Here is a 27,878-nt window from a genome sequence, read left to right on the forward strand (position 1 = left end):
CGTGAAAAAAATGCCAACTCAGATCCGATCAAGACATGAAAATCGACCCTTTAAAACTCGATTTATAGTCCCTAAATTGAGTCTCTTAGACTCGAAATGTTAGTAAAAAATATAGTTTGAAACTAGTGACTATTAACTACATAGTTGGGTTTTTATGGTTAATTTCCAATTTCGTTCTCCAGGACCTATTATTAGTTTTAAAATTGCTCAACGCTATTGAGCGAGACTTACGTGTAGGTTGTACGAAATCACTGTTAAGAGGTTTCACTTGAGCGACACTCCAGCAAGTACCTAGCAAACTTCAGTGCTGAGCTGAAGTCTGCTCAAGTAGTATAAGCAGGGGACTTCTAAGATGATGTTTGATTTTCACTTGTGCGAGTAACTTGCAACTGTTTGAGCGAACTTTTTATGTGAGGCCTGCTCGAGCAAGTGACTCACTAGGTAACTCTCTTGATGCACTTTATTTCCCTAAATGGCATAACCAACCAGGAAGCATAGTGCCAGACTCCTACGCATGTGAATGAGTATATATGATCCATGCCAAAACACAATTTACAAGTATTTCATTAGTTTGACCTTTGACTCTACTTAAAAATCAACTTTGGTTAGACACAGAAAATGGATCCATCGCTAGTGAAGAAGATGCAGACATAAAATTATGTGTACCATGTGATCTTTTGTTCATGAGTCAATTTAAGGCCTTAAAATTTTTGAGGGGGTAACTTCGCATATTAACATATGAGTGAACCACAACCAGACAGGACTGAGATTCTTTTTTTTTGGGTAAAAAAAAAAAAAAAAAATCCCATAGCAGCAAACCTCAAAATGTAGATATAAACTTTGGATATAATCCCCCTACCCTGAGGAATTCACTTGGAGTTGCCACTGAATTTGCTGTAGAAAAATTTAATAAAACGCTCAAAATTAATTTCATTTCATTAACAAATATTAAAAATTACATGGAATGTCAAAGAAAATCAAATTATATGGCTCCGATCCTTTTGTAGTGATCCTTGAAGTGACAAAGGATAAAAAATCAATCTTTAAATCTCCACCAAATCGACTAAATTTATTCATTCTAAGACAAAAATTTTTTGACTAAATTTATTCATTGTTCTTATTAACAAAAATATCACACCTTTATTTTTTTAAAAACATATCACCATTTGATAAAAGCACTTCACTTACTAAATTATTCAAGTTAATGGATGAAGAACCAATAAGATTAGCAGCCTTTTCAGCCAATTTTTTTCCATTCCATAGCCTTTGTCTTCATTTTCTTGCCCCTTGCTTCTTTCCATCAACTCTCTCACAAGGTTCTCCACTTTCTCTTTCTTGACATCATTGTCAATCTCTATGCCAATGCTCCATTCATTACAAGTATACTTGTAGTTTATTTGTTGATCTGCAAAGAATGGCCAACAAAGCATTGGCACTCCAACACACAAACTTTCAAGGGTTGAATTCTGCCCACAATGTGTTAAAAAACCTCCAATCGAGGGGTGGTTAAGAACTTCCTCTTGAGGACACCAATTAACTATTAAACCCCTTTCTTTAGTTTCTAACTCAAGCTCAGGTGGCAAAATCATTGGTTCACCGAAAACTAAATTAGGCCTAATTACTTACAAAAACAGGTTCTTACTATTTGCAAGTTCCCATGCAAACTCAACCAACTGTGATGGCATCATGACAGTTAGAGCACTAGAATTGGGGGGTGTTACACCCCCCCAGTTGCTATTTTACATCCAAAACCTCAAAAATGTTGCTCCATTTAGGTATGGGTTCTTAAAAAATTTTAGAACTTGTGAATAGTTTGTTCTTATATATAGAACCAACTGTTCACTTGGATGTAAAAAAAAAAAACTATTATTTTAATTGAGAAATGTGAAGAGAGAAAAAAGAAATGGAGGAGAGAAAAACATGATTTTTTATTATTTGATATTGTAGTTTATATTATTTTAATGAGTTGTGTAGGAGCACAATTTGGTTCCTAAGTCCAAAAGGTAAAAGGATTTAGGCCCAAAGAGCCCAATACAACGAATTTGTAGAGAGTGGGTTAGAAAACTAGGTTCTACTGAGTTGGATAACAATTATAGTGGATCCAGATCACAAGAAAGCAAAGATAAACTAGTTTTACCCAAAGAAATCGTCCTCGGCCCAATCCGAGGAGATTAGTTCTTGTATATACTTCTTTTTGATTTGATTACAAGTCTAGTTCTTGTTGTTATAGTATTTTTCCCTCAATTCCTTGATCCCCCTCCCTCAGGGTCTTCTTTCTCTTTTATACCATCCTCCTTCTTTCATCTCCACCCTCCACGTGTAAACCAAATTGTTGATTTTGATCCTTGTCCCATCAACACCTTCTTGAAGTCTCTAGGAGTAGCTATAAGGCTGAAAATTACTGTTTAGGTATCACTCCCACATTAATGCGACCAGAGAGTTAGCTGTAAAGTATTCAATGCAGTGGTAGCAGTTTTCTCTTAGATATTTCATAGCTTCCCTTTGTCCTGTGCTTTCATGATGTGTATCTTTATCAATAGAATCTCCTGGAACGTTGCACTGGATGGCAGACCACACCTTCTGACCTATGCTTTACTTAGCAGAGGAGGCATTTCTCCTCGGACCACCTTCTTGAACCCTCATGGCTAGACCCCTTTCTTCATTCACTAATACAGACTTTCATGATAATGTTTACCCGTCCTTGAACTATTAGGTGTCCTCGGATAGAGCTCACGGCCCAATATATATATATATATATATATATACACACATACTATTGGACCTATCATTCCCAAAAGTTGTATATAAAAATAGAAACTGAGATATTGGGTGAGTTGTGAAATGAAATGGTAAAATAGGTAAAGTAGATTTTGAGGTTGTAAAATATAACTTTTTTAGAATCCCGGATGGGAATGCTCTTATGCTACCAAAATTCACATATATCACAGAGTTGGGTGCCTTAGAGTTAAGCCATTGGAGGCGCTCAACTTCTTCTTTTCATAAACTATAGCCACTTGATTTCAAAGGGTCATTGGGTGAGTGATTGACTGGTGGTTGGAGTGGGCCAATGACATATGCATGAGGAAACATGGTAGAGAGAGCATCCAAAACTTCTTGCTCTAACACGTTGAATGTTTGAATAACAAGTCCTGAAGCTTTAGTAGCTCTCTTGACTACTTCAAGCAAAAAAATAAAGATAACATCATTTGGATCTGTGGTTTGAAGAGAGGTCGGGAGATCCCTTAAGCAGATGCTTCTCATACCTGGAATCCAATCTATAAAAGTGTCCAAATACCTATTTGTTAAATAACTCTCATCTACAAAGATAAAACAAAACTAGCCTCAGACAAGTTCGGAGTGGGATATACCAGAAGGAGTAGCTTCTCAGCTAATGTCACCAAAGAAGTGAAGTTTGTGAAGGCCAAAGAGCCAATTGTAGAAGTGTCTATTCCTGATAAAGTTAAGACTGAAAAGAAGAAGAATGTGGCTGATCAACGAGTGTTATATACATTTTGTAATCAATCAGAAGCCAGACATGAAGCTAGAGGAAGATCACTTCCAAGATCACAACGGGGTCTTAGAACGAATCATATTTGTCACTATTACGGATTGCAAGGACATACCAGACCCAACTGTCATAAGCTAAGAGCGTTAAACAATGCAAGCGCTCCTCGATCATGAGAAAGAAGAAATGACAAGAGGTCTTGGGGTGGTGAGCAACCAAGAAGTCAAAACCGTGATCCCAGAATGATGGACGTGATGAAGATGATCGGTGCCTTCACCACGTGCTTGGAAAGCTTCATAAGAAGGTTTGAAAGTCCTAACCCTCGTACCCAATCCATCAAGGATATCATCCCAAACGCACGTGACGTGTGGGTGACGAAGGGTACTCATGCATAAGCATTATAACATGTCCATGCATTAATTCTTCCTATGCTTTGTGATCATGTTTAGAAGTATGCTTTTTGCTTATGAGTGTTGAAAATTTGTTTGTTTATTTGTTTCTTTTTAAATTTTTTTACTTTGTTTTTGATCAATCTTTTCTTGCTTTTATGTCAAAAATCCAAAAACACTAAAAAGTAGAAAATCCAAAAAGTTTGATCGACTTTGTTGAGTTTTGTCTCAAAACATGTTTTGCCTTATACCTTTGTACTTATGGCCTTGTGCATCTACGAGCTTAGCTTGTTCCCTATGCACTCATATCATTGTGGAAGAAATCTTGAAATCTATGTGACTATTGTAAATAGATCTTCAACCTTGTTATGAATGATTAGTGAATGGTTTTCTTGATCTTGAGACATGCATAGACTTGTGCCTATATATCTTCCCACTTTTATTTTATTGCTTTTAATTAAAGAGCTCACCAAATGTAAATCTCCAAATAAAAAGAGATATTGAGTAGCAAAAGCCTATCGCACAATTTTATGATGTGCATGTGCCCATCGTTTTAAACTACTTTAAAGTTTGGGCTAATATTAATTAAATTAAAGACATTTCAAAGTTGACCAACTTGATCCCTAAACTCAACTTAGTCACTAAGCTCCGTTAGCTCTCGCTTTTTTTGGAGAAAAGCAACCTCAGGTTTATGATGTGCATGTGCCCATCGTTTTTCCTTTCTTCCCATATAAGTTACAATTATTTATTATACTTAATGTATCCTTATAACATACATTTGTTGACAAAAGGTTTTTTTTTTCCCATAAAAAAATTTCCTAAAATAGTTTACTTAGTAAAACTCACATTTAATTACTAGTAGGAGCATTCACATTATTGTAGTTATTTTAATATTTAACCAAATATATAGCTAATTTTTTTTTTTTTTTTTTTTTTTTGGAAAGAAAGAAAGAAGGAAAAAGCAACCTGACTCTGACTCTTTCTCTCAATCACTAGTCACTGCTTTCTCTCTTATGGAAAATTCTTGGGTTCTTTCGGAGTACGAAGAAATGGTGTTCCCTCCTCTTAGATTCATGGTGGAACTCACCATGAGTTTAATGAGTAGACTCTACCATGAATGTGAGAGGAAGGAGCACCATTCTTCGTGTTTAGGGAGTACCTAAGAATTACTCATCTCTCACACTCTCATGCTCTCTGCTCTCTTTGTCTCTCTCATGGCTTGGACCAACATGGACAAACTTTAAACCATGTTGCTCCTTCCTCAGACCACCGTTCACCATCTCTGGAGTTCAACATAATGCACCACTGGTTTTATCTCTCTCTCCTTTTCTTTTTTCTTTTTTCTTTTTCACTGTGAGGCATCCAAGGCTAAAACCACAGCCTCAATTTGTTGCTGTGGGCCACCACCAATACAAACGATGTCGAATCTTAGTTTCTCCACTGTCGATTTTGAGTTTAAGAAAGAAATTGAGGGTTTTTTATGAGTTTGGTTTATGGGTTTAGGATGGTGGGTTTGTTGTGAAATTTCTTTGTATTTTTCAGTCTTAACTTTATGGGTTTGGCCGGTGGTTGGTAGGTTTGGTGGTGCAAGTGGGTTTGGTCGGTGATTGGTGGGTTTGAAGGTGTGAGCGGGTTTGGCTGGTAGGGTTGGTGGTGCAAATGGATTTGGTTGGTGATTGGGTTTGTTGGTTGAAGGGTTTGGCTTTGGTGGTGCGAATGGGTTTCTCTGTGATTGGTGGTGATATTGGTGGTGGCCTGTGGGGTTGGTGGTGTGAATGGGTTTGGCCAGTGATTGGGTTTGGTGGTTGAAAGGTTTGGCTTTGGCGGTGTGAATGGGTTTCGCCTATAATTGGTAGTGATATTTGGTGGTGGCTGGTGGGGTTGGTTGTATGAGTTGCCTAGGATTGTGATTTTGTTTGTTGGGGTTGGTGGTATGGTGTTTATTATGTCTACTTGTTAAAATAGTTAAAAGAGGAGCTTTTGAAATTAGTTTAGCTAAAATTCTGGAGAGATTGATGCGAATGCTTTAAGAGTTTTTCATATTTATATAAAAATTGTAACTTTATTAAACTGCTCGGAAATTTAGGTTAATGTCAATCACGTTAATAACATTTTAAAACTAACCAATATGATTCTTAAACGTAACTTATGGTCTATTTGGATGAAAGGGAGAAGGAGAGAGAGCGGAGGAGAGTAGAGTAGAGTTGACTAAAAATAAACTAATTTTGTGCTAAATCTGCTATACTCCCCTTCCCTCTCTCTCAATGTAGACAAACCATTAGTCCTTAATATTAGTTAGCCCCCGTTTTTCCCAGAGAAAAGCAACCTCACATGTATGTCGACAAAAGCTTTCTTTTTATTTACACTACTGCTGCCATCTGTCAATCATTCAAACAACTTGGTGTATTTTATTCTTATATTAAATTATTGTCCTTCCCATATGACTAGCATGCAAACAATTTGAAATTACTTTATATATATATATATATATATTATTATTAAGTACATCAATTCTAATGTTATTAACAATAAATTTAGGCACACACAATAGTATTTAAAATTAGTATTGTTTACTATGAGCTGACAATTTCGCTCGAAGTTAGCATATCAAATGAGATGTGGACTTATAATTTTATTTATTTATTTTTTACTAATGAAGATATATATAAATAAATATCTATATCTATATACCTATATATAAAATTACATAAAATTAACTTGTTTCGCTGTAGTATTGACTTCCTTCATGGTCCATATATATATATATATATATATATGATACTCTAATGAAAGGATCTAATGGCACCCATTAAGGTTGAGTGGATTTTACTAAAATGACCGTACTTTTATGGAGAACGGAGAAAAGCAACCTCACGTATATGACGTGCGTCAGGCGTACACAGAAAAGAGGAAGGATAAAAAATCTATAAGAATATTACACACATAGAATTAGTGTAGTCCAAAAAATATTTTTCAGGGAAATTTAGCTGAATATGTCAATATTTTTAAATCCATATATATATATATATATATGCATTCTCATTGGCATACATGAATGTTAAAATATGTTGCATCGTTTATTTTTATTTCTTGTTTAATTTGCTTAATGTTTCATTGATGACTATCATGTGTCTCTTGTTTATTAGTTGTAACGTTTGATTACGAAAATCTAATGTGGGCGGAAAGTCCTTAGGGGTATATACTAGATGGAATGCACTTCACCAGCTCAACCCAGTTCACGAGCTTCCTCTTCTCCCACTAGCAAATATTTAGGATTCTATTGTCAAGGAAGAGCTCCTTTTATTTGGGGCATTTGTTATGGAGCAGCTTTGATTTGCCATAATTAAACCAAGTTATTCATGATGGAAAAGAATTCTAGCCGGTCAAATCTCTACAGTTGGTCAGGAATAAATTTCAAAAATATATTTTTTACATCCTCCTCTGTAACTTCCCTCTCCAAGCAAAGGCCGAGGCAATTAACTGGGTGGCTTAAGTGGCAACTATCCATGGTCCTTAATAGTATATGGCTCGAGTAGAAACAATATATTTTCTTCTCTCTTTAAGATTGTATTTAGGATCAAAATCTTGTACTTATATAGAGTTTCCTTCTACGTGTTATGAAAGTTCATTTTTCTCAATAGTATAGTAATTTTTAAGATTTCTATAACTTCTTTTCTTTAAATTACTTAAGTGGTGACTCTTTGTAAGCCCATAGATTAGGAGAAACCATCAACCTTGAGATTCACTACTAGGGGGTTCATTCTCTTTACTCATTAAAGAGGAGATACTAGTAGTCTCCCCGGGTTGCTATTCCTACACTTAGCTAGGGATATTAATAGTGTCGGTTTCAAGATTTTTTATATATAGAAAATATACGACGTGCTCTTTTTTATCAAATTAAGATATCAATCGGTTTTTGATATAAACAGAAATTGAATTTTAAATTTTTTATTCAATTATAAAAAACTTTACTAGTTGAGTACAAATAGAATCCACGTCTACTTAACTAATGAAATGCACTAACTTTACTTTTTTTTTTTAATCACTAGCTAATTAAAAAAAAATTTATATATTATTTTTTATCAAGTCAGCCTGGGCGTAATTGAAACCCTGAAGTATCTCTCAAAAATAATAATAATAATAATAATAATAATAAAAAAACACAAATAAGGCCGCCCCTGGATATAAAGGGCTAATAAGTTCACTTTGGATGTATACATCTGTTTGTTAGTCTTGATAATTGTCATCTTTGTATTACACGTTTCCTATATGTGGATCATCATAAACACATTAAAATTACTAACACAGTTTATTCTAAGTAAAATTATTATAATTAAAACTGAAATAGAAAATGTGGGGGGAGAAAAACCCAGCCCAACTTATTGGGCCCAAGGCCCTGAATGAGGAACACTCTTCATCCGAGGAGATGGGGCTTTCAGTCGGATGCCCACGCCAATGGGGGATGCCTGGAGATGAACACGTATTCCATCCGAGGAGATGCTCATATGTCCGAGTAGTCATGAGCCCTCGGATCCGAAGAGGTTTGATCAAGCACGAGTATGGGAGGTTCAAGTGATCTATTTGACAAGTGTCAAGAGGGAGAGGAACCTCGGACACACATAAAGATAACGGCAACGGAGTATCACTAATCAAAATCAAAAGATTACAATTACAAGTAATCTTACCCCAAACCTAGCCTATCCCAAAGTACTAACCTACAATTAAATCCTTACGCCAATCCTCAATTGGTCTTAATTTTGTAGAAACTTCTTCCCTTTGCACAGATCCCAGTACATGACTAACTTTTAGTATTGAAGCTTACTATTGGATGAAAATTCTTCAATACATCTGTAGAGAAAGAAGCAATTGGTCACAAAACCCTAAGGCGCATAAGAACGCAGTAGCTTCACAATAAGAGTATAGATTCTCTAATTGAGTCTCTGTATATTATGATGACTTTAAAATAAATCTTTTACATCCCCTAGAAGTTTAGTGAGTGAAACCCTATAAGTCCAAGTCATCATAGGCCGCAAAAAAGATATGAAAATTCTAGATTCGCGAAGCTCGATAGATCGAGAGGTATTGAGCTCGTATCGAGGTTCTTCATTAAGTCTCGATAGAAGTCTTGTATTGAGCTTGTGTTGATTTCCAACTTTTCTTACTTGTTTCTGTGTACAGTCTTCATGTCTTCAATAATACTACTTGTTATAGCTAAGAGACATACTTCATGATATCCAAGAATTCACTTACAACTACCTAAATACAAGTAAAGTGCATTTTATCAAAGGATATGCCAACTAAATAAAAGTATAACCCTAACAATCACTAGTCTATGACCATTAGGACCTCCACTTCATAAATCCACTTCCCATGCACCCTTTAGAGTCTCGTTAAGCTCAAAGTCAAGAGAGAAAATGAGAGCATAGGGTTTGGGATTTTAGAGAGAATCGATTAGAGGGAGAGGCTTTGAGGTTAGGGTTTGGTTCGAAGGTTGTGGTGGTGGGCTGGTGGCAATGAGAGGTGAGAGGCAGAGCTGCGATTTAGAGATCTACCATGGGTTTAGAGAGAGAATGAATTAAAGAGAGTGTGAGACCAATTCGGTTTAAGATGGTTGATGAGAACTCACCACCAAGAGGTGGTGGCAAAGAGTGGAGAGCAACAATGGGTGGTTTAGCTAGTGAGAGTCGACCATGGTTGGATCAATTTGAGAGAGAGAGAGTTTGCAAAGGCTTTTCATCTGGGAAAAAAAATCTATGTTCCCTATTCTTGATCCAAAGGAAAAGGGGTGAGGAAGAAAAAAAATTATTAAATTACTTTTTGTGACTAGAAAATTTATTTTTTTAGTTAAAATTTAGTAACTGTTTTAATTTTATAATATTTTTAAAGCTATTTAATGATGTGACATTATAAACACACATGCTATTATTTCATTGGACCAATACTACACGTGTAGCAAGTTGATGTGTCATTTAACAGATACATCAATACAAACAGTTACAAAAGGGCTAACTATCAAAATGATATGTAAATCTAGGGAGTGAAATTTAAATTTTGAAACTTTAGAATGCAAAATTAAAATACTTCCAAATTTAAAGGGTGTAGTTTGCAATTTAATTACCTTATGCAAAACTACCTGGTACACTATCTTGAAATTGCTACGTATTGTCTGACATGTCTGTACCTATAAAATTAAAATTTAGTAATCATAAGGTCAAAGGACGATTGAAGGCTAGTCGAGACCTGTTAGAGTACTATTTATTATAGTGTTTTTTTTTTTTAACAGATGCCTTTAAGACATACATTAATATATTATATTAAGAAATTTTTATTGAAAAATTAAAATGTGATTGAATTTTTTGACAATTTTTTAACTTTCATGAAAATTTTCCTATAATGAACGATTAATAAAGAACCAACATGGAAGAGAAAAAGCATATGGCGTCATATCAATTTATAATAAATAATTGAAATGTGTTTAAATTTCTATCAAATTTTTCTGTAGGGTCAGTTTTTGCGGCCCAAGCCCAAGGAGGTATGGATTCGGAACCCACTGAGCCCAAAACAATAAATTTTGTAGAGAGTGGGCGAAAGGGCTAGGCAAATAATGAAAATAACAGTATTAAACAACAACACCAATGCGAGAAGTTGAATTAATGTGCTCTCGGACTAATATGAGTATTCTGTCCGAAGAGATGTTTTTCATTGATAATCAAAGGTTACTATTTCTGGAGCTACAATCATCTAATATCTCCTTTCTCTCTCCTGTTTTTCCCTCCCCTTCTATCAGGGGTACCCTTCCCTTATATAGCATTACCTTCTTACATCTCCTACGTCCACTTGTTCATCATCCAGGCTCCCACTTGAGTACATGTCCCATCATCCCACCTTTAGCCTTATGTGAGTGGCGGTAGCTGAGAAAGCACTGTTCAGGTGTCCTGTCCACATAAATGCGGCCAGAAAGGTAGGTACAGTGCATTAAATGTGGTGGTTGAAGTATGCCTCCTTGATATTTACTTGAAATTATCTGGAATGTTAATAAGTCTTACATTTCATCCACAAAAAATGTTTATTCTTATATGATTTAAAGAGCATCCAATTAAACATTTTTTTATATATAAAGCATCCCATAAACTAGTTTATCTTTCTCCATTAAATAAAAAATAAAAAGAATTACATGATCTAAACACATATTTTCTATAAATTGAAACAAATATGACATATTGGTAAAGAAAACAAATAGAGTATATGACAACAAAATTTCTTAAAACAATGTATATAGAATAAGGATTAAGTTTTTTTTTTTTTTAGATGAGATTCTTCTCCCAAAAAAAAATTAGATGAGGTGTAACTATTTTTAAGATTAAACTACCTAATAAATTTATAATGATTTAATATTTTGAAAACTATATTCTTGAATCAAAATTTCTCAATGTTTTTAACATGCATGCTAAATTTCACATTAATATGATATTATTTATTATTTTATCTATAAATTCAATTTCTAAGATATTAAAAAAAGACTTGAAATTAGATGTAATTTGAAAATTTCAAGTCTGAACCCAATCCATATCTATACTACTATTTATCCCAAAATGGAATACAGACCAAACAATTTGAGATGGAATGAGTATTATTTAAAAGACTTCCCATGTTTGGGATCCTCATTTTCTTTTTTCTTTTTTTTGTTCAAAAATGTCTCTACACTATTATATTTAAGTAGAGACAAAATTAAAGGATAATCCAGTAAAAATACAATTCTAACTCTTATTAAAACATTGCCTAAAAACTATGATCATTTTTTTATTGATTTTCAAATTGCTTTATCTATTTATAAATTAGATTCTCAAAATAAAAATTATATATATATATATATAATAAGGATTTTACTAATGTGTGCCCTAAGGGCACACAATAGTAAACCAATTTTGGAAAAAGTTTATCGAGAATTGAAAAAGTTTTGACAACTTTTTCAATTCTCAATAAAACTTTTCCAAAAATAGATTTGTTAATGTGTGCCCTAAGGGCACACATTAACTGAACCCATATAATAAAGACACTTTTTTTTTTTTTTTGCTACAAAATAAACATGTAATATTTGTTCTTTTTTTAAGCTAGTCTCATGACACTCTTGATTATATTAGTAGTTCTAAATGCGTAATATTAATGAGAAAATGTGTAAATCTCAAATTGGAATGAATGAAAAATTATGACTATAAGGGTAAGTTTCGGCTCCTAGGCCCAAAAGGTAAAAGGATCTAGGCCCAAAGAGCCCAATACAATGAATTTGTAGAGAATGTGTTAGAAAATTAGGTTCTAAAGAGTTAGACCACAACTATAATGGATCCAAGTCACAATGAAGTAAAGATAGACTGGTTTTATCTAAAAAAATCGTCCTCGGCCTAATCCGAGAAGATCAGTTCTTATATATATTACTTGAATTTGATTACAAGTACAGTTCTTGTTGCTACAGTATTTTTCTCTTCGTTCTCTGATCCCCTTCCATCTGGGTCTCCTCACTATTTTATACTTTCTTCTTTCTTTTATCTCCACCCTCCACATGTACATTAAATTGCTAGTGTTGATTCTTGTCCCATCAGCACATTCCTGAAGTCTTTGGGAGTAGTTGTAAAACTGAAAAATACTGTTTAGATATTACTTCCTCATTAATGCGGCTAGAGAGTTAGTTACAGAGCATTCAATACGGTGGTAGCAGCTTTCTCTTAAATATTTCACAGCTCCCATTTGTCCTGTACGTTCATAATACATATCCTTATCAATAGAATTTCCTGGAATGTTACTCTAGATGACAAAACACATCTTCTGATCTCAACATTGTTTAGTCGAAGAAATACTCCTCCTCAACCTACCCTCCCCAACCTTCTCATTCGTAGCTTGCTCATGGAGTTCCGAGTCTTACATCTTTATTATTGTTTATTTGTCATCGGACCACTAAGCGTCCTCATACAAGGCCCAAGGCCTAGCATATAGTCTCAAGCCCCTTATCCCTACAATAGCCCCTCAAAACTCGGGTTTTTCCCCTCTTGTCCAAGGAGAAAAAATGGGGTTTTGACTTTGGATAATTAATTCCACATGTTTCTTTGATTTTCACATGTGAGAATGTCACTTCGCGTGTCCTGTAACTATTCCTGACACTTTGGAGCCCATGATGTCTCATTAAATGTTTCAGGTGGCGCTTTGTTCCCTACATCTTATGGTGAGATGTAGATCCTACGGCTGGCATTTCTCCTCGAATTTTGAGCGAGACAACTCCCATTGTCACCTCATACCAACACTTAACTCACGGCATGGGTAACAGCAGCAATGCAGGCAAACAAAACCTCGTCCATCTCGAGCCTGGACATAATAGGTGGCCAAGAAATGTATTCCTTAAATTGTTGGAAAGCTAAGACACACTCCTTGATCCACTCAAATCTCTTCCACTTATTCAACAATTGAAAGAAAGGTCTGCACTTGTCTGCCAACCGAGAGATAAATCGGTTTAGGGCAGCAACCATCCCTGTCAACTTCTGAACCTCTTTGGGATTCCGAGGTGGCTGTATACTATTAATTGCCTTAATCTAATCAGGGTTGACCTTAATTCCTTGATGAGTGACCATATAGCCCATAAATTTACCAGATCCCACGCCAAAAGAGCATTTAAAAGTATTGAGGCGCAGTTTGGGTTTCCTTAGTATTTCAAAGATATTCCTAAGGTCTCCTACGTGCTCAGACACCACCTTACTCTTCACTACCACATCGTCTATATAAACCTCAACACTTTTGCCTGATTGTAGTTCGAACATCCTGGTCATCATCCTCTGATAGGTAGACCCCGCATTCTTCAATCAAAAGGGCATCACCTTGTAGTGGTAATTTCCAGTAGGAATAACAAAAGCTATCTTCTCTTGGTCACCCATAGCCAGTGGTATTTGATAGTACCCTTGAAAGGTATCCAAAAAGCTCATCCGATGATGGCCTACAGTCACATCCACCAACTGATCTATCCAAGGCATGGGAAAGGGGTCTTTAGGCAAGTCTTGTTCAAATCTGTGAAGTCAACACATACTCACCACTTTCCACTCTTCTTTTTTACCACTACAGTATTAGCTAACCACTCAGAGTAAAACACCTCCTTAATAGCACTAGCTTGCTTAAGTTTAAACACTTCTTCTTTGACAACCTCGGAATGCTCTTTAGATGAGCGCCGATGTGGTTGCTTCCTGGGGACAACCGCTGGGTTGACATTTAGATGATGACAAACGAGATTTGGGTCCATTCCAGGGGCTTCATAAGCACTCCATGCAAACACATCAATATTCCTCCTAAAACACGACATTAGATCTTCCTTCTCCTAAGGAAGCAACTAAGCACCGACTTGAAAAAACTTCTCCTTATCATCATTTATAATCACCTTTTCTAGCCCCTCACAGCTTGTCCCTTCTGACATCACGTCCATGAATGGCATCGAAATCCTTAATTGCTATAAGCTCGCCTAGCTCGCCTGAGTAGAAGCCGAGGACTTATTTTCAGGCTAATGCAAAATTGCAGTCACCAAGCACTACCTTGCCATAGACTAGCTTCCAACCAGCTCCTCAATCCTATCCCTAGACGGATATTTCAATTTCAAATGTAGAGTGAAGGCTTCTAGGGCGTGAAACTATGGCTCTATTATAATGGTCTTATAGGGAGAATAAGCACCTACTACAATGAAGTCTGCATCTACCACCTTTAAGCCTGCTTGCATGGGTAGTTTGATCTAACCCCTTAGGAGAACAACTTTCCCGTCAAAGCCTAGCAAAGGTGAATCATAAGCTATTAGATCTTTAAATTTTAAGTTTAGCCATTTGTATAGATCAAGATACATAATCTCTGTCCCGCTGCCCTGATTCACCAACACCCTCTTCATATCATACCCCCTATCCTGAGAGTGACCACTAAGGCATCATCATATGGTTGTGTGTTTCCGACCTTATCTTCATCCGAAAAGCATAACGCTGGTTGGATCTCCATCTTAGCCCTCTTCGACTCGTAGTTAAAGTCCTTGGCAGATGACCGTACCACAAACATCACCCTAGAGGGATGAGAACCAATCCTCCCTAGAACAGCTAGGATAACATTAATTGTGCCCAAAGGGGCTCTCGAAGAAATTTCCCTCCGAGATCCCAATCCTGCCTGGCCCTCTTACCCATTGGGTTGATGTAAAAATTGCTTATGCCTCCCTTCTTTGACTAGCTGCTTCAGGTGACTCCACAAAGTTCTACAATCTTCCGTAATGTGCCATCGGTCCTTGTGGTACTGGCAATGAAGGTTTTGGTTGCGCTTCTTTAGGTCTTCTCCCATCTTATTTAGTTATTTGAAGAATGACTCGTTCTTGATTTTCTCCAAGACTTGGTGTACTGGTTCTCGGAATACCGTGTTAACCATTTGAATAGTGAAAGACCCTGAATGCCCAATAAAGTCTCTTCGGGGCCGATTATTATTGTATCTGTCCGACCTAAAATCCTTCATCTACTGAGGGATAACCTTGGCCTTCCCTTTCCCTTGTTGTTGGTCCTCTTCGACCCGCTTATACTTATCAATTCGGTCCATGAGTTTACGTACACTGTTAGTGAGTTTCCAGATCAAAGATTTCCTCAAGCCATGCTTGGCAGGTAGGCCGACCTTAAAGGTTCTTATTGAACATCTCCCTACACATATGAAGAGGCAATAAATGATATAGATGCACATTATTGGGTCAAAGTTATGAAATCTAAATTAGATTCCATGTATTCCAATCAAGTTTGGGATCTTGTAAAGGCGCCTAATGGTATTAAACCTGTTAGTTGCAAATGGGTTTACAAGAGAAATAGATGAATAGATGGAAAGGTTGAAACCTTTAAAGTAAGGCTAGTAGCAAAAGGGTATACTCAAAAAGAATGTATTGATTATGAAGAAACCTTTTCACCAATAGCAATGCTTAAATCTATCAAAATTCTCTTATCTATTGCTGCTCATTATGATTATGAGATTTGGCAAATGGATGTCACGATTGCATTTCTTAATGGCAATCTTGAAGAGGAAATCTATATGATGTAACCAAAAGGTTTTGTAGCTAAGAACCAAGAACATATGGTATATAAGTTGAAAATGTCCATTTATGGACTTAAGCAAGCATCTAGGTCATGGAACATCAAATTTGATCAAGCAATCAAGTCATTTGGTTTTGAACAAAGTCTTAATGAACCATGTGTGTACAAAAGACATCAAGATAAAGTATTAATGTTCCTAGTACTTTATGTAGATGATATTCTACTTATTGGAAATGATGTAGGGGTAATGTCATTTGTAAAGGTTTGGTTGTCAAGCCAATTTGATATGAAGGACTTGGGTGAGGCTAACTTTATTCTAGGGATTAAGTTTTGGCGAGATCACAAGAATAAGATGTTAGGCTTATCACAAGCTGGATATATAGATAAGGTTCTAGAATGGTTTAGCATGCAAAACTCCAAGAAAGGGTTGCTTTCTTTTAGACATGGAGTTCCTCTGTCTGATGACTAAAGGCCTAAGACTCAAGAGGAAATAGAAATGATGAGACAAGTTTCTTATGCTTCAACAGTGGGAAGTCTTATGTGTGCCATGTTATGTACTAGGTCAGATATTTGTTATTCAGTTGGCATGGTCAGCCAATATCAATCAAATCTAGGACCAAAACATTGGCAAGCTATAAAGCATATTCTCAAGTATCTACGGAGAACGAGAGATTATATGCTTGTTTACCGTTGTGAGGATTTGATTCCCATTGGCTATACAAATTCACATTTTCAATCAGATCTTGATTTTAGAAAGTCCACATCAGGATGTGTTTTCACCTTGGGAAGTGGAGCCATAACATGGAGGAGTGTAAAGCAATCTTGTATTGCAGACTCAACCATGGAGGCTGAGTATGTCGCTGCTTGTGAAGCAGCAAAAGAAACTATATGGCTTAAGAAATTCCTTTCTGACCTTGGTGCAATGAAAATGGAACAAGTTCCCATCACATTGTTTTACGACAACAGTGGTGTAGTTGCACAATCAAAAGATCCAAGAAATCACAAGAAAGAAAAGCACATTGAGAGAAAGTACCACATTATTAGAGATATTATAACTCGTGGAGATGTGGTGGTAGCAAATATTGAAAGTGCAAATAATATAGCAGATCCTTTTACCAAAGTCTTGCCTCAAAGGACTTTCGAATCACGTTAGGAGGGAATGAGAATTAGATTAGTGCACAATAGTCTTTAGGGCAAGTGGGAGATTGTTGGAATTAGTACCCTAGAATCCTATTGTATGAGTTATGTAAAATATTATGTATAACATTATGTTTGACATGATGTATGACTTAATATTGTAATTAATAAAATTGTTTTATTATTATCTAAAATAATGGTAACATGAATATTCGAACATTATCATATAGTCCATGAGATGCATAGTATGTGATTTATATAAAAAGTCACAGAAGATATAAATCACAGTTTCTTTGTAAACTCAGAATTTTAGTTCGTAATCGGTGATGAAATTGGGCATTTCATCTGCGAAGACTATAACATGTCAACTATGATGATTTGTCTTGATCATGGAAGTTGTGATTTCTAGTTGATATGTTGATAAGTTTTAAGAGTTAAGACATATTGAACTGGACCGGTGTGAGATTTATTATTCTCCTAATGACTGTCAATTGAATAATAAATCTCACGACTTATATTTGCATGAACTCTTAATCCTAAGAGAATAATGGACCTGATCATGAAGTGTACGTTACTTTGATATATCAAGAGTGAGATCTAAAGTTACGGTCGAAACCTCAGTATGTTGGGCAACCACATTTAGTGTTGATAGAAGATATATTCTTAAGATGAAATTCATAGTCTCTTAACGGAGATATAAAATATTCCCTTGAGATGAGTTTAATGGGTTCAATTATTCAGAGAGTTAGACTTAACCACTTTGGTAAGAAATTAATAAAGTATATATTTATGAAATTGGATTTCATAAATATATAATGAATAACTTAAAAGGATTAAACTGGGTACTTAATGATTAAGATGTAATAATCTTCAAAGTGGCAATCTATATTCATGACTTTGAATTACTACGAATATTTTATGAAGGGGTTGCATGTATAGTAAAGTCTTGAGATATAATTTATTAATAAGACTTAGAGTGCAATTATATTTATATAGTGGTATTAAATATAATTAATGGTAATTTTGAACTTATCAAGAATTAACAGAAAAACCCAAGACTCATTGGAGCTAGTGTCTTATTGGTCCCTTTTGGTCTCACTCCAAGCCAAATACTAAAACCCAATTAGAAAGACCCAAAAGACTAGCCCAATTAGACAATCAGTTATTAGGAGAGAAACATACAAAATTTTATAACACACAACAACTTTGTAAAATGGTGTATGTGTGAGTGAAGCCACTCGATTGCTCTCCCTTGGAAACTAATTGAGAGACCACACATCTTAGGCATTAGTGAAATTGGAGTGAAGATTGAAAGTGTTCTTGAGAACTTCTGATCTTTGGTTTTGAAATTCACTGCACCAAGGTACATTCTCTTGTTTTATATTCTGAAACTTACATAATGCATGTTATCAATTCTGAATGAAGTAGATCCATTATTTTTCCACTATGTACATGTATATTTCCAACAGTAACAACTTTATCTTAGATATTTCACAGCTGTCATTTGTCCTGTACGTTCATAATGCATATCCTTATCAATAGAATTTCCTAGAATGTTACCCTAGATGACAGAACACACCTTCTGATCTCTGCTTCATTTAGCCGAGGATAACACCTCGCCCTACCCTCCTCAACCTTCTCATTCATAACTTTCTCGTGGAGTTCTGAGTCTTATATCTTTATTACTATTTATTTGTCATCGGGCCACTAAGCGTCCTCAGACAAGGCCCAAGGCCCAACATATAGCGTCGAGCCCCTTATCCCTACAGATTACATAATAAATAATATCAGATTGACACAAAATTTGATATGTGTATTAAGAATGTATTGAACATGCAATCCAATAGATAAATTTTCAAAATATATTGTAATTTAAAAAAAAAAAAAAAAAGNAGGAAGGAGGATTGTTACCGCCTCGCCCATGAAGGTAGCCTCCACGCTCTCCTGCAACCTCTTGCATCTGCTTGCATCAACCGCCCAGTAGAGGAAGCCAAGATCCCTGCCAGGGCGCGTTATCAGAAAACTCCCCTCAAGGTTTTGCACAAAAGAGCAAAAGAACCAAAACTATATCACACCGGTATAGTATGTTATTATTATTATTATTATCATCATCATAACATGGGTCTCATAATATCCATCCCGTTACTAAGAGAGGAAGTACGATTTGAGGCATAGCTCATTGGCTGTGACAGCATAACATTATGTTTAGGACTAAATTTGGGAGTTCAAAACATAACAGAATGGAATGAATCAAGATTCAAGAGAGACATTCCTTTTTGTAATGTGTTTGGGAGTTTACAAAAGAAAGAAAAGGTATACAAATTTGGCAATTTTTAAGCCCATTTTATATATTTTTATTATGGAGCAGGATCATATAGTTTAGTTTATAAAGATGAAAGAGATCAACTATGATGAAGTCTAGAATAATGATAGTGTAAAGGAAAGCAAATTGTTCAGAGAGAAAGAGAAAGAGAAAGTGAGGCCATACGCTAACCTTGGCAACCATGCGTTGGAAAGTGGTGTCTTCATCATCTATCTTCTCCTTTCCTTTCCCCCATTTCTTATCTGTTCAATCAAATCCATTTTTTTTTTCTTTTTCACTATATACTAAATATTACAAAATGATTTTCAATGAAGATAGAAAGAAAGAAAGAAAGAGAGAGAGAAACCTTTAGGGTCGGTAAGATTGGTGTATTCGCGGACCTCTCTTCCTGCCATCTTTCCTTCTTCAATACCCTTTGCTCTCCAATTACTCTCTTTATCCCCTTTAGGCTGTGGATTAGCTAGTTATACAAAAAAAGCAAATAAGTTTGCAAATTCGGATTGTGTTTTCTTTGGTTTCTCAGTTTTATGAGTTTGCGTTTGTGTTTGAGGATTCTTCCACAAATCGGAATTTGGGGATTTTTTTTACAATTACTTCGCTACCCTTCTTCTCTTCTGTTCTACCCTAATATTATTTTATGCCTTTTGTATTTATACCAGTATGGGTGGCACGTGCTGACCCCCTGAGTAAGAAATTTAATATAGAACTTCTATTTAAAAAATTGTGAAACCATGTACCATAAAATGTATATCATACACTGCTAATCTCATTTATACACGAATTTTGATAATACAAAAACTTAGAAAAGCTATTTAATATAAGAATATTTATTTTACTGTTATAGTTTCTTAGAACCTATTTGCTAAAAGCAACATTCATTAACTAAAAAATTCTAAAAATGATAACAAATGCCATAATCTTCCAACAATAAATAACTAAGTTTTGTTAAGACATTATCACAATAGTTAAATTTTCAAAATGAATGACTCCATATGCAGCAATTGAAGCTCTTCATCAAACACATTGGCTTATAAGCTCTCATGAATTAGCTCGCATAATTAGCACAAGACCAAAAGTTAATGTTAGTCCCCAACTTTCTAGAAAACCACATGAAAATAAGCTTTAACTAACCCCTTAAAAGAGCTCTTAGTAAATAGAAGAACATAAACTATATAATTTTCCCTAGTTATTGCAAGCAAAAAAATAAAAATAAAAAATCTACAGCAATTTACTATCTGAAACAATCAAATCATTGGTTTTTTGTTTCTTTTATTTTCTTTTCATTTTAACCCACTTAGACCAGCTTGACAACCAAAAGTGAAATATATGCATAAGGTATTTTCAAATTTGCAAAGTCAATTATAGTTTATGGAAGCAGATGTCTATCACCATAAGCATAACTTAAAAAGGTAGACAAAAATGAGATCGCACATGGATAGGAGACAAGATTATAGCAAAAACAAAATTGAAAAAGGTATAATCCTCCAAGAACTTGCCTAGATGTTGTTGATGTAGTAATAAAAATCCACTAAGTTTGTCTCATCCTTATATGTCGTCCAAAGAAAAGACGGACTTAGGAACATGCTCATCCATAACATGCTCGTCCATTCGTCCTCGGAACACGGACGAAGTTGTTATGTCTTGAGCATGTTGAGTCTTAGACGACTCAAATTTCTATCAGGTATGCGAGAAGTTAGACGATTACGAGCTAAACCCAAGGGTTGTAAAACGCAGACACAAATAATTTAACTTCCATAGCAGTTATGGAAGATACCCCCGAATCTTTCGCACTCCTTAACAATAGGAACGGTTACCAAATAAGTAACCGTTCCCGCATACTATATAAATGATCACCAAGGAGAGGGTAAGGCATTTTGATACTTCTAATATACTTGGAATTATAAAAGAAAAAGACTAACTTTGCCATCGGAGGTTTCTTGGCCGGCTTCCACTAGTCTCCTCTGATTTTGTGTTTGTTTTCTCAGGACTTGATCAATAAGTCATCAACGCCCGAGACTTTCAGCCCACTGATATCATAGGATTCATTAGTTGGCGCCGTCTGTGGGAAAGAAGTTTTGCGTGAGTTTCTGTGTTTTTCATCGTTGAATTCTGCGATTTTTTTCTTCGACAAAGGCTGAAATGGTCTTGACAAGATCAAGGGCTACTAGTCCAGGCCTTCAACAGAGTCGAGACACTTCCAGTAACTCTCATCGCGATCGTCAATCGACGCCTACCATGCAACCATCTTCTGTCCAGCACTTGCAATCCATGGTCGCTGCTATGGCGGAGTTAACCCGTCAAAACAAGAGTTAGTCAGAGAACTTAATCTAAGGAGGCAGCGTCACGAATGGAACAATGAAGGACAGGCCTAGAGTCAAGAAGATGGAAGGAATGTTGAGCCTGAAAGCCAATCAAGGGGTATCGCTTCTCGGAGGGTGCCTCATTTGGAAAAAGAAATGGACCAAATGAGAAGAGTTATGGATGAAATGAGGGAGACTTTGAGGAAGACGAACCCTGTAGAAGATTTGGTCCACAGAACTGATTCCCCCTTGTGGCTTCCATTAATGCTCACCTTTTGCCGCCCAAGTTCAAGATGCCTTCTTTAGATTCGTATGATGGAACACAGGAACCTTTTGATCATATTGCCACTTTCAAAACTACCATACACCTTCAAGGGGTTTCGGATGAAATAATGTGCAGAGCTTTCCCTACTACTCTCAAAGGACCCACAGGAGTATGGTTTATCAAAATACCTCCAAACATAATAACGTCCTTCGAAGAGTTAAGCAAGTTATTTGTCAACAATTTTATCGGAGGACAGAGGCACAAGCGTTCCTCGTTCAGCTTGCTAACCATAGAGCAGGGAGAGAATGAAAGTTTACGGTCCTTCATCATGTGATTTAACAGGGAAGCCTTAGCTGTGGAAGAGATGGATGATAAGCTCCTTTTGGCTGCTTTCCATAATGGGGTTCATTCTGACTTGTTCATCCACAAGTTATATGAGCAGGAGCCCCAGACCATGGCAGAACTCGTCCATTCAGCCCAGAATTTTATGAATGCAGAGGATGCTATCATAGCAAAAAAGAGGAAGAGAGTTGAGAAAATGGAGGCCAACCTAACATGCTAGTCAGAACATGGTCCTCGTCCTAAGAAGGGACGAATGGAAGACAAGAAGGATTGAGACAAAAAGGCTAGCCCTTTAACACAAAGTCAACAATACACACCACCATAGGCATGATACAAAAGAATGTTTTGATCCAAAGCAGTAGATTGAGAATCTCATAAGGCAGAGAAAGTTGAGGAGTTTCCTTGGACGAAACCACAAGGACGAGAAACTGAAGGGTAAAGTAGAAGAGTCATTACGACCACCGCTCGGAGAAATCAGAGTTATCATAAAGGGAAGTGCAACAGGCCAGTCGTCCAAGTCCAAGAAGGCATACCTGAAGGTAGTGCAGAGCGTTCAACTTTCTGGACAGTCATCCATAGCAAGGGCCACAGACGAGCAAGCAATCACGTTCACGGAGGAGGACGCGGAAAGAATTCACTATCCTCATGACGATGCGATCGTCATTACCTTGCTTATTGTTGGCTACACAACTAGAAGGTGATTGTTTCAGATAGTAAATTGCTGTAGATTTTTTATTTTTATTTTTTTGCTTGCAATAACTAGGGAAAATTATATAGTTTATGTTCTTCTATTTACTAAGAGCTCTTTTAAGGGGTTAGTTAAAGCTTATTTTCATGTGGTTTTCTAGAAAGTTGGGGACTAACATTAACTTTTGGTCTTGTGCTAATTATGCGAGCTAATTCATGAGAGCTTATAAGCCAATGTGTTTGATGAAGAGCTTCAATTGCTGCATATGGAGTCATTCATTTTGAAAATTTAACTATTGTGATAATGTCTTAACAAAACTTAGTTATTTATTGTTGGAAGATGATGGCATTTGTTATCATTTTTAGAATTTTTTAGTTAATGAATGTTGCTTTTAGCAAATAGGTTCTAAGAAACTATAACAGTAAAATAAATATTCTTATATTAAATAGCTTTTCTAAGTTTTTGTATTATCAAAATTCGTGTATAAATGAGATTAGCAGTGTATGATATACATTTTATGGTACATGGTTTCACAATTTTTTAAATAGAAGTTCTATATTAAATTTCTTACTCAGGGGGTCAGCACGTGCCACCCATACTGGTATAAATACAAAAGGCATAAAATAATATTAGGGTAGAACAGAAGAGAAGAAGGGTAGCGAAGTAATTGTAAAAAAAATCCCCAAATTCCGATTTGTGGAAGAATCCTCAAACACAAACGCAAACTCATAAAACTGAGAAACCAAAGAAAACACAATCCGAATTTGCAAACTTATTTGCTTTTTTTGTATAACTAGCTAATCCACAGCCTAAAGGGGATAAAGAGAGTAATTGGAGAGCAAAGGGTATTGAAGAAGGAAAGATGGCAGGAAGAGAGGTCCGCGAATACACCAATCTTACCGACCCTAAAGGTTTCTCTCTCTCTTTCTTTCTTTCTTTCTATCTTCATTGAAAATCATTTTGTAATATTTAGTATATAGTGAAAAAGAAAAAAAAAATGGATTTGATTGAACAGATAAGAAATGGGGGAAAGGAAAGGAGAAGATAGATGATGAAGACACCACTTTCCAACGCATGGTTGCCAAGGTTAGCGTATGGCCTCACTTTCTCTTTCTCTTTCTCTCTGAACAATTTGCTTTCCTTTACACTATCATTATTCTAGACTTCATCATAGTTGATCTCTTTCATCTTTATAAACTAAACTATATGATCCTGCTCCATAATAAAAATATATAAAATGGGCTTAAAAATTGCCAAATATGTATACGTTTTCTTTCTTTTGTAAACTCCCAAACACATTACAAAAAGGAATGTCTCTCTTGAATCTTGATTCATTCCATTCTGTTATGTTTTGAACTCCCAAATTTAGTCCTAAACATAATATTATGCTGTCACAGCCAATGAGCTATGCCTCAAATCGTACTTCCTCTCTTAGTAACGGGATGGATATTATGAGACCCATGTTATGATGATGATGATAATAATAATAATAACATACTATACCGGTGTGATATAGTTTTGGTTCTTTTGCTCTTTTGTGCAAAACCTTGAGGGGAGTTTTCTGATAACACGCCCTGGCAGGGATCTTGGCTTCCTCTACTGGGCGGTTGATGCAAGCAGATGCAAGAGGTTGCAGGAGAGCGTGGAGGCTACCTTCATGGGCGAGGCGGTAACAATCCTCCTTCCTTGTCTCTGTCTATGTGTTACCCTTTCTTTTTGTTTTTACCTTTTGTTTCTTCAACTTCATTTTATTTGAGTATGCAGCCTTGGACAGTGATGATCTACTCTATCTCAAGGAGCAAATGGAAGCTGAGGAGGATGCAGAACGCCTCCTACGTCGAACTGAGAAACGGGCATTTGCTGCGTTTAAGATATCCTTTTATGTTATTGAAAGAGGGAGAGTACTGTTGGTCTGTAATGAAACTTTTGTAATGTTCTCATATGCATAGTTTTCCCTTGATTTACTCGTAACCAACATTATACTTAATCTTGCCATAGGCTATCCCTTGACTTGGCTGTTGTTCCATGATTCTGTTAAAGAGGAAGAAGACTTGCTTGTTTCTGTGTGGTGCAATCATTAAAAAATGTCGAACTTCATAATGTAGTTTAATTTTTATGGCAGCTAAGGGAGTTGTTTTAAATGGCTTGGACAAATAGTCACCACAGGCTTAATTGCTTCCTTACATGTATGCTTGATTGTTAGATTCTTCTGACCATTGTGACCACTGTATGCTTTATGAGAAGCCGGGTCATTATGTGAACTTACTAATTCTATTTAAATTGAAATCTATGGTATGTTTATGCCTCTTTGTTGAATGAACTCTCTAGGGCTTGCTATATTTTACATGGCAAACTTGTGAAATGCTGTTAAGTTGAATTATGAAAACATCTATGGAGAGAACTGCTTGGGGACTGCTGAAATTTTGTTCTATGTTGATGCTAATGTTGTTTCTATTTTTTCTCTCTCTTCCTTAACCAATGGACACAAAGCTGCAAGTTTAGCAGATTCTTCACCTGCATCAGTCCCCTTGCCACTTCGAGTTGAGCCCAAGCCCAAGAGTGGAATCAGGTCTCTCTCTCTCTCTCTCTCTCTCTCTCTCTCACTCTCAACACAGGCACACACTAAATGTGTGCATTTTGAACAATCTTTGAACTTTGTAGTATTTTTTTTTTTTTTTTTTTTTCTAGACACTTTTTAGTTTCCTTTTGTTATTTTGGGGTTTTCTGAAATATGTGTTTTATCTGGATTGCAGACAGCAATATTTATTGAAAAAGGTCGTGGAAATCAATCCCAAACGGAAGAGAACTTCTAGTCCAGCTGATGGGAATCAGTCAACTCCTGCTTCAAATGATTCTGCTTTAAAAAGCCTTAAGTCTGAGTCTCACCAGGAGAAAGAGCAGCCTGAGACTGACCGGGAGGAGAAAGAGTGGCCTTTGTCAAGATTGAATAAAGCAGAGGGAGATACTAATACGGAAAACCCTCTTAAAAGTTTACTAGGCCTAGCATATGCAAGTTCCGAGGATGATGAAGACTGAAGAATGCATTGATACCTGTGGTGCGATACTAGAACCATTCATTTTTCTTTTTCTTGTTGATAAGTAGTTCATTAAAAAAAAAAGATCTTTATTGATAAGTACGATATGCTTTCTCTGTTCAAATACTACCAGGACTAATTGAGTGAATTCCATGTTGGTCAAAGTGAAGTCAGGATACATATTTAACCTTCAATTTGATGTGCCTGCTATTCTCTTTGATATCCCCTATACTCTTTGATTCAGTATCTAGATCCTTCAGTGCATCATAAAGCTCCTGATGATTTTGTTAATGACCTCAAAGCTCTGGATTCTGCAGCCCAGAAAACTTGTTGAGGGTTATTGTGTGGTTTTGCCCCTCTGGCACCTGCTTGTAGCTCCTATTCTTTTAGCTACTCTCTCCATGTGAGGTGCTTCAACCATTTCGTTGTGTTCAGTATATCATCTTACATTTTCTCCTCCCCTTTGATTTTTCTTTTCCTGGTTTGTAAAAGTATAAGGTATTCTGAATATCGTACTGTCCTTTTGTGTGTGTGTGTGTGTGTAGAGGAAGTATATGCATTATTGTTTTTGAAGCTCAAATGATAATGGAAAATTGTAGTTACCTTGTTCTTGGAGACATAAGTCCCGCGGTTTAAAACTAGATCAGACCGCCAGTTCAACTGGGAACTGGATCCTAAACCAGTTCAGTAACATGGCCAAAACCAGTAAAAAAAAGGAGGAACCCTTTTTCGTATTTTTGATTGTTCTGGTTTTTAAAACTATGATATTGATGAGTTATGTTTTTCGTATCTTTGATTGTTACGGTTTTTAAACTATGATATGGATACGTTCATAAGGATTTATGAATATGATAATGGAAAAATTGAAATTAACTTGTTCAGCTTGATTTTAGTGCAACAAAGAGGCTGGCTTGATTGCTGACGGGGGCATTCAAGCTTCTACCCACGGCATGCTGCATCCATGGTGGAGGTTGATTACATATGCATATGCATACCTACGTGATTGTCTTTATTTGAAAATCTAAACAGTTTAGAGTAATTGTAATTCCATCTTAAATAATGTAAATTTTGCAATATGTGTTATATATATATATATATATTAACTTCTAAGTTTACAATTGCAAATCAACATAACAAAATGCTTCTCAAATATCTTCTTTCAACGTAACTAGAACATACTCAGTCTGAGCATTATTCAAGTCATTCAAAAATTTTTTGAGACTTAGGCTATTCATAGAGATTGGGGTATCACAAATCTTGTCCTTATCCCGAAAGTGGATCATTTGGATATGATCACACAATTTTTTCCGATTAGTTTATGCACCACTCTTCATAAACTGGTCTCTAGAATCATCCTGCAGAGGTTAAAACTGTACATTACTGAAATCATCAACCCTTGCCAAGCAGGTTTTGTTCTAGGTCGCAGGACGAGTGACAATATTATACTGGTTCAGGAAATTATACATACGATGGTAAGGAGGACTGGGCCTAAGGGTCACGTGGCACTCAAACTAGATCTTGATAAAGCTTATGATCGACTAGAATGGTCGTTCATATAGGAAACTCTTGAGTTTTTCTAAGTGCCTCCAAATCTAATTAAGCCTATTATGAACATGATCTCCTCAACTTGTTTTCACATTTTGTGGAATGGATCTCCTCTACCGGATATTGTCCCAAGTGTTGGGGGGTGGGGGGGGGGGGTGTCAAGGAGATCCATTATCTCCTTATTTGTTTATTTTGTGTTTGGAGCAATTATCCATTCTTTTGGAAGAGGCGGTACAGGACAAAAAAAAAAAAATCCACCCCGTGACTTTTAGGGGACAAAT

At 36.0% G+C, this 27,878-nt stretch overlaps 1 protein-coding gene, 1 long non-coding RNA gene and 1 pseudogene across 3 annotated transcripts; 1 reads left to right on the top strand and 2 right to left on the bottom strand.

Annotated features, from left to right (window-relative positions):
• Positions 1-1,140: 1,140 nt before the first annotated feature.
• On the bottom strand, positions 1,141-14,961 carry LOC111986356 ((R)-mandelonitrile beta-glucosyltransferase-like; annotated as a pseudogene).
• Positions 14,962-18,992: 4,031 nt separating this feature from the next.
• LOC112038829 (uncharacterized) lies at positions 18,993-20,049 on the bottom strand. Of its 2 annotated transcripts, none has more exons than XR_010626195.1 (3): positions 19,769-20,049; positions 19,594-19,664; positions 18,993-19,059 (listed from the first exon to the last, which is right to left on the bottom strand). It is a non-coding gene; the product is annotated as an uncharacterized LOC112038829 (long non-coding RNA). The 2 variants fall into 2 exon arrangements; XR_010626196.1 differs by having other exon boundaries at positions 18,994-19,098.
• Positions 20,050-23,647: 3,598 nt separating this feature from the next.
• Positions 23,648-26,654, top strand: LOC112038806 (uncharacterized). The gene is made up of 6 exons (XM_065766465.1): positions 23,648-23,928; positions 24,033-24,103; positions 24,638-24,686; positions 24,782-24,888; positions 25,504-25,586; positions 25,771-26,654. The coding sequence occupies exons 1-6, from the start codon at positions 23,880-23,882 to the stop codon at positions 26,051-26,053; spliced, it is 642 nt and encodes a 213-aa protein (XP_065622537.1). The 5' UTR covers positions 23,648-23,879; the 3' UTR covers positions 26,054-26,654.
• The last annotated feature ends 1,224 nt before the right edge of the window (positions 26,655-27,878 follow it).

The sequence above is a fragment of the Quercus suber genome, unplaced genomic scaffold, assembly GCF_002906115.3.
Source record: "Quercus suber isolate HL8 unplaced genomic scaffold, Cork oak 2.0 scaffold_707, whole genome shotgun sequence".
Taxonomy (NCBI): Eukaryota; Viridiplantae; Streptophyta; class Magnoliopsida; order Fagales; family Fagaceae; genus Quercus; species Quercus suber.

Coding starts and splice junctions, on each gene's coding strand:
- LOC112038806 (XM_065766465.1), top strand. CDS start 23,880: ATGGCAGGAAGAGAGGTCCGCGAATACACCAATCTTACCGACCCTAAA. Junction 23,929..24,032: donor CAATCTTACCGACCCTAAAG/GTTTCTCTCTCT, acceptor TTGATTGAACAG/ATAAGAAATGGGGGAAAGGA. Junction 24,104..24,637: donor TCCAACGCATGGTTGCCAAG/GTTAGCGTATGG, acceptor TGATGCAAGCAG/ATGCAAGAGGTTGCAGGAGA.